Source organism: Urtica dioica, chromosome 2 (genome assembly GCF_054948205.1).
Source record: "Urtica dioica subsp. dioica isolate 48M chromosome 2, U.dioica_male_clone48M_v1_H2, whole genome shotgun sequence".
Lineage (NCBI taxonomy): Eukaryota > Viridiplantae > Streptophyta > Magnoliopsida > Rosales > Urticaceae > Urtica > Urtica dioica.
In genome coordinates this window covers 39,074,907-39,085,031 of record NC_142757.1, presented here as the reverse complement: position 1 = coordinate 39,085,031, position 10,125 = coordinate 39,074,907, and the positions used below count along the sequence as shown (strand labels likewise).

The window sequence follows — 10,125 nt, the reverse complement described above, 5'->3', positions numbered from 1 at the left end:
TTATTTATTCAAACCGTACGTTTTTCATTCACTTAATTTTTATCCTGGTCCCTCGGGTTTTACTTAGAAATGTTTTTTTTGTTACAATTTATCAATATTTAATATACAAAAGAAATACAGATCAATCTCAATCTCAAAATACGCCCTTAAGCAGCCAAAACAATTAAAAAATAAAGAGTCCAAAACATAACCCTTAAAAAAAAGCCCAAAACAGCTCAAAACATGCCCAAAATAAATCTCAAACAAAGCCCAAGACCAAGCCCAGACCCGGCCAAAGACTAGGCTTGCTAAGGGCCTCATTTTTTTGGCCGGCCCGGCCCAGTTGGCAGCTTTAAATAACTAATTTATGTTACTAAAGTAGAGCAATAAACCAATTATTTATTATTTTAACACAAAAGAATCACGAGACGAGATCATGATAATAAAATAAACCAGCTCGATTCACCAATTATATGGACCTTATTGACATCGACATTTATATACACAAACAAAATAGTAAGAATCAGAGTATAATCCAATATTTGTCAACACCAACTCAATACAACAACTTGAGCTTTAGCAATCACGTTCCTTTCAGTGCGTACCATGGAAACACTCTTAAAATCTGCAAGAAAGAGAAGTACCGGCAAAGAGAAATTCACTGTCAAAGGAGTTGCCAATCGTCTTCGTGTGAATTGTCTTCCTCGCCCACGACACTGTCGCTTTGAGGAGTGTCAATTGAATCACAAACATCCCCGCAACCAGCCTTTGACGGTTTTTTTGCCATTTGGCTTACTGTGAACAATGGAGCCCCTTCTGACTCGTCTGCCAACTTCGAAGCCCGGAGACAAAAATCTTCAAAATCATCTGTACCAACACAAACCCCCAAAAGCAAAGTGTTATGACTTTTTTTTTTTCGTTATCATTCACCTAGTGTCACTGTCACATGTCACTAATCGTTTGATCTGTGTTCTGCAATTTATATTTCTTCCATGCATAGAAACATCATGAAACTTAAACCAAGATTGATTCTCAAACCTTTGTCCCGACAATAGAATCCAATTGCTAGGGATGGATCAATAGAGACGAGGGCCATGTGCCTAACTAGACTGCACAGATTATTAAAAGAAAAAGTTAGCAAGAGAATAGAAGCAGAAACGAAACGACCGCTAAGCTTAATTAAAAATCAGCTAAAACAAAAGAAAAGACTGGAGATAAAATGACTTTAAAGCCCAAGGACAAGGAGAATATAAGAAAAAACTCACTTGCAGTGGTAAGACGAAGTATCAACCTCGGCAATGTTCTTACCAATATCAATTACCTGCATTAGCAAGTATTAAAAATACAGGATTTGTGAAAGAAAAACAAATTAATGGTTTCAAAAGAAATACAATGAATCCCTCTATGCCCAAACACGGATACTTTCCCAACCTCGCTAATGTCAGAAAACAAAACAACTATACAGCAAGCAAATAATGACAAGAATTTCTGGAATTTAAGCAACAAGGCTATTTTGTTTGTGTTCCGGCAACAATTGAAAATTTCAACTACCATCTCTGCTAGTTTTGATTGACACTGCCACCGAAAAGAGACAATTACTTTTCATAGACCGGTTGATAGAAATTGCCACAATACACTGGTAATTTATTTTCAAGAGAATATTTCCAAACCTTACTCTTGTGACATTAATTGTTTCAGGTGTTCCAACTAAAACAACCTGTATTTCCAAAACATGGATTTTACATTATAGTTTATATTGAAAAAAAAAAAAAGCAGGCCTGTACCGGTTGAACTTCATGCGGATCAAGATAGAATGCTATATCATCTTGGATGCCTACGATGTAAGTTGATGCACCAGGCTTCCCGCCCATTATACCTATGCTTTGTGGGAATGTGAATGTCTCCCGTAGAGATGGAATATACCTGATAAGAATTTAAAATACACATTCTATATTGGTTCTCTTCATAAAGCTAGAGTGTTATATAGTAATTTAAAAGACAACTAAGCTAAGAGAATGTGACTTTATCTCAGGTGAGAGATCGGAGAAGGCAGATAAGAAGAAAAAATCTAGCAAAATTATCATATAATTCTTGAGAAGTCAGTTAGTGTATTGACAGGACACTTTTCACTTGACAAAAGCTCAGAAAGAGAGAGCTTCTCGATAAGCTTGAGTTTTAGGTGAAAGAATGATTTGCAGGCCAATATGCTAAGAAAAAGGATATATTTTTTTTTCTTTATACAACAAACTACTTTCTATAGTATAGGGGAAAAACACAAATAGACCATTTTGACAATTTGTTAAACATGTAGATAAACTATTCATAAAAACATATAAAGGAAAGACGTGTAGAAAACCTGGGATTCACAGTTTCAAGTCCAAGAACCAGAGGTACCAACAAAAGAATCGGTGCCCAATCAGCTTGACCTTTCGAAAACTCAAAACAAAGTCTAGAGGCATCTTCCACACACAGAACAGGGGCTCCTCCTCGTTCACCATCTTCATCTCCAGAAACAACATAAATTGCCATTGGAAGTGTATGATTCTCACAGTCTTTCTTGCACCGAACTAGAGTTTCCCATGTTCGACACATGGCATACGGGCCCACCCATGACCCTGCTGTGAGGTTGTAAGCTTTCCCAGCTTGGAGAAGATTGTGGATAGAGAAAGCTGATCCTTCAGAATCTCCAAAGAGGTGCAAGATGTCAATGTACGCCTGGTCTAATGGCTGCTTGTGTACAAGCATCGAACAAAAAAGACAATGAGAAAAGGAAGAAAAAGAAGAGTGAATTATGATATCTCACGTTCCACCTTACCTTTTCTAATGGTCTTCTCCAAGATCGTCCAAACACATGGAAAATCAAAGCCTACATGATATAGAAAGATTTTCAATTTTAACAAAGTGAAGGAAAACAGAGAGATTGTGAGCCATATCATACATTATAACCTGTTTCATAATACCTGTGCAACAAGCATCTGGCTACTTCGAATCATACAACCCCAGTTTACATCACTAGAGTATTTTGTATCTCCAATAGCACTGAAACCTGGAGATGATATAGTGAGCGAGCGGCAGTGATCCAATCCAAGGCAACACATATAAATAAGGATAAAGTAGAAACCTTTACGATATGTGATTAGAATTCTCGATGAAAAATCAAGCTCAAAAGCCGATAATCCACTGGAAGAGTCATCAGGAGTGATTCGATAGCATACACCAAGAAGCCATATGTCACTTGTTGAGGTAGAGACACCGGTCCTAGTGGACCCCATGATTCGCTCATGTAATCTTCTCATTGAACCAGCTATCGCAGTTTTACTCATGGAAGCTGTCCACCCATTAAGTCTTGAACGAATTGGTTTATATTCAGCAGAGGCTGATGAAGAAGACTCAGTGCGGGCTTCGAAGACTGAGAGAGCAGATGAAAGAAAGTTGACCATAGGGAAGCCCAAAAGCCTAAGAAAAAGAGATTTGACACCCCATAGACACACCAACTTCAGCTGTGTAACTTGCAGAATATAATATGCAATAACACAGAGAACTTATAATACATTTTTGCATACTCGAGTCATAGTGGTAATTATAGAGCATCAAGAGTTATTTTTCAGTTGTTCAGGTAACCGAATAAAATTTCCTTGTAAAATCACAGCAGGGAACATATATCTTAATCTAGCATGCTTGAGTCAAATGTAATATAGTGGTTGATCATCAAAACTTTAGAAGGTAGTGAGTTTTATTCAATATAAAACTTCCTTTTCTAGCAATAAGCCTTTTTTTATCATAAACAACCAGCAATGAAATTTTTTAATATAATAAAATGAAGATTTTAATTACAGGTGCAACAAATAATTATATATATGGTAAGGTGAGTTTTGAATGGTGAACACAGTCTAAGGATACCAACAAATGTGTGAGAGTGTGTGCTTGTCCAAAACATAGGCCATAGCAAAGGAAATCCAAATGAAGAGAACCAGATGACACAGTGATATGGAGCTGTAACGATTAGTTAGCCTTAACTTTTATCATTCCTTTGCTTATTTAGTTGTTCGAGCACATGATTTGTACAAACCAAAAACATTAACATACATACCTAAACTACAGCAAAGATTTGGTTTCGGTTGAGCCAGCTGCTGTTTTGAAATCTCTGCATCATATATCCTGTGCCAAAATTTAAAATGAGATTTAACTTACACTCGCTACTTAAAAACGAGATGAAAGTGTTATTTTCCCACAAATTCTATCAAATCAAGAATATATATAGGAACCATCGTGCCTCATATGCATCTTCTACCAAAATGATTAACCTTGGAGGAAACAACAATAGTCCATGCAAAATTAGAAAATATACCAGATCATAGTCATGACCAGCACCAACAAGCCACTATGCTTCACAAATCAAAGCTTACTTAGGAAATCCAAACTAACTAAGTTGATTTTTTTTAAAAAAACATTACATACAGCACTTGTACACAAAATACAGTTGAGCCCAAAATGATCAGGACCTTTTTTATTCTTTTCAAACAGATCAAAACATTTTTACATATAATTTTCTATGGTCAAGTGTGAAAGTATCATGGGGTTCCATCTCAAAACCAATTGGTTTTGAGATGGAACCCCATGATACTTTCACATGGTATCAGAGCCCATTAAACCCAAACGGGTATCCGATCCAATCATTGGGATTCGGCCCAAGATGAGTGAACGCAAAGAGCCACCATCTTGAGGGGGCGTGTTAGGAATCCCACATTGAAAGTGAATGGGAACTAACAAGATTTTATAAAGGTCATGGGTTACTCCTGTCATTACCAATTGGTTTTGAGATGGAACCCCATGATACTTTCACATCAAGCAAGCACTCCGACCTACTTTACAGACAAATTAAAATACTTTGCGCATAACTTTCTAGAGGTCAACCAAGAGTGACGACGAGCTGTGGTTTCCCACTGACCAAAAGAACATGGGTGAGGAAGTATAGTTGATTTACCGAAGTCCAGATCCCACGGTCCCACCCCAAGCACTAGTAAGTATCACTAAAACTAAAATCTATCATGGAGTAAAAATGAATCTCATCATCAACAATCACAATAGCACAAAGACGTGACTTAAACAGTGCGTGAAAACACGATCTCACTCGATATGAACCAGCAGCACCATTAAGTATATTAAATAACATCAATTCACATTTTATCCGCATCATTGCCAAATTAAGAGAAAAAAGCAATTACATAAGATTAAAACAAATTCATGAAAACAATGATCATTTTTCACACCTACATGGAACTTCACAACCATCCACACAACAATCAAGCAGCGAAGCTTACAAACTTGTATCATTATAGGTGAGAATCTAACTACCTACTAAAAAAGGTATCAAATCAATTCATACACGGACTTCGATATTTTGAAGATTCCAACATCAGTATTATGTACATTTGTCAGAATCTGAAATGAACTCAACAGTCTAGATTACAAGCTTCATATCTGAAATTCTGAAAACTATTAACAACATAATCTTACCCCAAAAACCGTCCCAGTTTCCATTACAGTTATCAAAAGATTCCTTTCTTGTTCTTAAAAACCCGTTCCAAGCCTTGCCATCGGCAAGTAATAACAACTCGTCCGGAAAATTTACACCTAAAACTCACTCCAAATTTCCGAGTGACGATCTAAATCCTCAAATAACATATAGCACCACTTAACATTATTTAAAACACAGTTGACTCTTTCCATTTGCGTTCAATCTTACAGCCCTAACAATACATTTCCAATCACAATTCATATTACTGAGTCGATCAGAGTCCGAGTTATCACAAGAACTCACCTTTGGTCGAATTTCCAGCGATTACACTTGCATCCTGAACGTATGACTCACAGTCACACGATCGAAACCTCTTCCTGATCAGATTTCCCAATCTGCCAAACGCCGGGAGTTTCGACCGCTCCGACGAGGTCGAGAGGAGTCCTCACGACGGCTGGAGATCGGGCCTGAGATTCCTCCGCCGCGGTTAGACCAAGCGGGAGAAGAAACGGTGGTCGTGAATCGTGATTATGGTCAAGAACAGAGAGTCGGAGAGAGAGAGAGAGACAGAGAGAGAGAGAGAGAGAATTACGCGGTGATAGCCCTTGCAATTTGCAAATAAGGGCTTTTCCTAGAATGTTATTACATGTGATTACCGTCTAAATTTTGTGAACTAAACCTCTCCAAAATAACTTTTCACTGAAACGCTATCATGTCGATTAAATCATTTTTGTGTCTGTTTATAATTATATTTTGATCGAAGTCATTTTTAATACTGTTATCATAATTCCTATGTCGTTGTCCGGTCAGTTTTAATGTAATGAAAAAATATAGTGTTATTTATTCACCACCGATACTCACGAATCGGCGAAATTGTATTTTATTATCAGCGTAAAATGGACGGAAAAGAAACGTATACGCTGGCAGTTTTCCAATCTCAATTTTCCTAAAGGAAACGTATATAAATTCTTTTGGTAATTTATAGGTTAGTCGGTTTTTTATAATTATAATTTTTTTTGCGTTCATAATGTAATATATACTGCTTTAAATATTTATCATCTCATATTTACTCAGGTAAATATGGTATTTGACAACGTTGGCGATGAGTAAATTTGTACCAATTTTTACATCCATTATATAAAATATATCACTTAGGGATTAGACATGAGTACGGCTTCTGATAGATAAAGGTAAGTTTTTCATAACATTTTTTCGAGACAATATAGAAGGCTGTATGTAAATTATGCAAGATTTAAAATGTCAGGCAATTTTAGCGAAGTTGAGTTACAATTATGCTTTTCGCCATTTTTTTCGTTGAGATAAATATTCATTTTGACTCGAATTTTTGTCACATGACTCAATTTTCAGGGTATTTATTAAATAATATATAATTGGCTCAGCGTCGTGACTTAATCTCTTGCCTATTATTTATAATTAAGAAATTAATATAAACTATTTAAACCTAATAAGTGCTTAATAAATTTAAATCACCATACTTATAAATAAACGATTACTTTACTTATTGTATTTATAAACGTATTTTTTCACAAAAGTCAAACCTATTTATATATTATATTTTCAAAAATATACCAAAAGAGTAGCTTAGGACATGTTTGTTTGGTAATCAACTCAATTCATTTTTACTTTTGTTTTTTAGTTTTCTGTAATTGTTGTGTAAAATATTTGTGTAGTTATTTTCAAAAACTTGTTTGGTACCGTATAACTCTCTCTCTCTCTCTCATTTTGTTTTCATTTTTTAACATTAAAAAAAATAGACTTCAGACAAAAAAAAAAAAAAAAAAAAACTGGAGCTTCAACTGCCTCATCGGATGCTCGCGACGGTTCTCCGGCGGATCCGCGATCTGGACGAGCAGGACCTGGGCCTTGGAGCCGCCGTTGTGCTGCTCGAAGCTGCGCTCGGACTGCCAGCGAATGGTGTTGTGGGCCAGCGGCGCGAGCCACTCGAGAATGGCGGCCATGGCCTCGGTCCACTCGCGGGCTAGCCCCGAGTCGCAGCACGAGGCCAGGCTCCTCGAGAACGGCCTCAGCTTCTCCCGCAGCAGAGCCCTCAGCCCCGAGGGTAACATCGAGTACAGATCCTCCCTCACGTCCACTCCGATTAGCTGCGGAGACGCCGCCAGCTTCTCTATCACAATCACCACGTTCGCGTAGTGCAGCGCCAGCGCCCCCGCCCCCAGCGTCTCCGCTAGCGCCGCCAGCTTCCACTTCGAGACCGACCCCGTCACGCGCCGGTCCGCGACCAGCCGCCCCGGCTTCGCGCTCGATCTCTGCCATATCTTCTTGCCGTACCAGAGAAGACGGTGAGAGCGGCGGAGGTTGACTCAGTGACAACCGGAGACGACGATCGGAGAAGACAACCGGAGAAGACGATTGGAGAAGACAACCGTGAAGATGACCGGAGATCAGCGAAGGCAGTGAGCGGGGAGACCGACAGAGGTTGACTCGGTGGAAACGGAGAAGACGGTGGTTCGCAGTGGCGCGGTGGAGGTTGGCTCGGTGACTGTGGAGAGTAAAGAAGAAGAGAGCGAAAGAGGCAAGGAGAGAGAAAGAGGCAGGGAGAGAGAAAGAGGAGTTTTGAAAAAAGAGTTAAAAAAAATGCAAACACCTTTTTACACTTTTCTGCTTTTACGAAGAAAAATGAAAAATAATTGCAATACAACTCAAGTTTAGATTTCTAAGCGAAGAAACAAACAGCTTTTTTTATGTTTTTTATTTTTGTCATTTGAAAAGTCAAAAACTGTTTTGGAGATGACAACCAAACAGAACCTTAGTGTTTTAACAGTTCACTCATAAGGTCGGCCCAACAAGCCTAGAGATGTATTTTAGCCAACCGTCTAGCATATTTACTAATCATGCTCACATCCCTTACATATATCACAAAAACTAATGAACTAACCCCAATATATAGAAATAATGCATGTGATGGGAATTCTAATGCACATGCCTCCCACTTTCGTTCTAATGCATCTCGTCTCTCATCTCGTGATGGGAGCCATAACTAATAGAAATTCGTCATTAAAATAGTTTGGGTCTTTCACTAAACTTATTTATAGGTAAATCTAACAATCTTACTAAAAATCTTACTAATAAGGATATTACTAATTAAATAACAAAAATTTAGCGATTTAAGTCACGTACACATAAGTGTTTGTGTTTTAACCAACGTTTTGTAATTTTTTTGTAAATAGCCAAAAACTATTGTAAATATTTTGTAAATAGTCGTATTTACTAGAAATTTACTCTACGGTTTTTATTATTTTGATAGCGTTAATAGATTTACGTGGCTATTTACAAAAAATTAACAAAATGTTGGCTATTTCGAAATTTCTAACGTTTCATATGGCTAGATAGTCATTGGACCCAATAACAAAAATTTAGCGATATAATTAAATAATGTAATATAATTAAAATAAATTTGTAATTAAATAATTAAATAATTTTTTATGGGAGATTGACACTAATAATATCAAATGAATGTCACTTACCAAATATAGCTCAAAACTCAAAAATTGACATAAGTAATACTAGAAGTAGGTGAGAGAATTAATTTTTTCATCAACTACCATCAATACATATTCTCCCTCTTTCTTCATCAGTATTGATTTCAAATCCCTTATTTGAAGTTCTTCATCACCGACCTTTCTTCATCACTCCATCTTTCTTCAGTTTTCGGTCGCCGGAGGATTCTTCACTGGAGTCCTTCTTCATGAGGGTCATAGAGTCGTCGGAATCTTGCTCGCTGGAGCACGCTTTTTTTTTCTGAAAATTGTAGGTTTGAATGCTAAACCCATTTTAAAGTGCAATCTCCCAAATAAATATGCTCATTTTCTCTGTTGGTCATTGACTCAACGTGGGTCAGGGTTGGGCTCGTCTTCTTCCTCGTTGTGGAACCTTGAACTCGTCTTCTTCGTTGCTGAGGAGATTTGGGTCAAGATCCAAAAATTCGATCAAAAATTCTTCCAACATATTTGTGGGGGTATAATTTTTTTTAAATATTTATTATTTATTGGGCCTTGTTTCGGCCAAAGCCCAATAAACGATGCAAGGAGCCCAAACTCAGGTCGCCGAAGAGAACAGATCGCCCGCGTTGAAACAGTCGAGTAGCGAAGTCGTAGTCAAGCTGAGTAATCGCCGAGAAGACCGGATCTAAGAATTGACCGACATGTGACGTGGCAAGGACGAGCTAATCAACACGTGTCCAAGAGATGTTCCTTTCTTCGCCTATAAATAACAACTGTTGTATTCATTTTGACGTACATATAATTGGAGACTCAATCCTTAATATCTGTATTCGAATTCTTTGATCTTTGTTGAGTTCGCCATCTCGACCTCGGCACTTCGCCCATTTGTAATTTATTCGTTTATCAATAAAGATATTATCTGTTGTTGGCCCGTCTAGGGCCAACGGGAACAAAGGCATCTCTTCGACCCACGTGGCTAGTACGAGGTCTTGAGCGGCGAAACCCTGACTCAACCAGGGGCCGGCCCAAACCAATGGCCAAGTCAAACACCTTGCCCAGCCATGGGCCGAGTCAATGGCTCACTCGGCCATTGGCTGGATCAAATGACTCGCTCGGCCATTGGGCAGTTCACTCGGCCAATGGCCG

The 10,125-nt window shown here is 38.0% G+C and overlaps 1 protein-coding gene across 3 annotated transcripts; it reads right to left on the bottom strand.

Annotated features, from left to right (window-relative positions):
- Positions 1-416: 416 nt before the first annotated feature.
- On the bottom strand, positions 417-6,130 carry LOC149404677 (cysteine protease ATG4-like). 3 transcript variants are annotated; one of them, XM_089606422.1, is made up of 10 exons: positions 5,801-6,112; positions 4,070-4,137; positions 3,101-3,435; positions 2,940-3,025; positions 2,795-2,845; positions 2,336-2,706; positions 1,764-1,902; positions 1,245-1,300; positions 1,018-1,088; positions 417-846 (listed from the first exon to the last, which is right to left on the bottom strand). In XM_089606422.1, the coding sequence occupies exons 3-10, from the start codon at positions 3,417-3,419 to the stop codon at positions 644-646; spliced, it is 1,296 nt and encodes a 431-aa protein (XP_089462548.1). In that variant the 5' UTR covers positions 3,420-3,435; positions 4,070-4,137; positions 5,801-6,112; the 3' UTR covers positions 417-643. The 3 variants fall into 3 exon arrangements, with proteins under 3 accessions (XP_089462548.1, XP_089462555.1, XP_089462563.1); XM_089606429.1 differs by having other exon boundaries at positions 3,101-3,388; positions 5,801-6,109; XM_089606437.1 differs by lacking the exons at positions 417-846; positions 1,018-1,088 and having other exon boundaries at positions 1,241-1,300; positions 5,801-6,130.
- Between the last annotated feature and the right edge of the window lie 3,995 nt (positions 6,131-10,125).

Excerpts from the sequence above, each read along its gene's own strand:
- LOC149404677 (XM_089606422.1), bottom strand. The coding sequence starts at position 3,419 with ATGGTCAACTTTCTTTCATCTGCTCTCTCAGTCTTCGAAGCCCGCACT. Across the intron at positions 2,707-2,794 it reads GGAGAAGACCATTAGAAAAG|CCATTAGACCAGGCGTACAT; the intron begins GTAAGGTGGAAC and ends GTACACAAGCAG. Across the intron at positions 1,301-1,763 it reads ATCCGCATGAAGTTCAACCG|GTAATTGATATTGGTAAGAA; the intron begins GTACAGGCCTGC and ends TTGCTAATGCAG.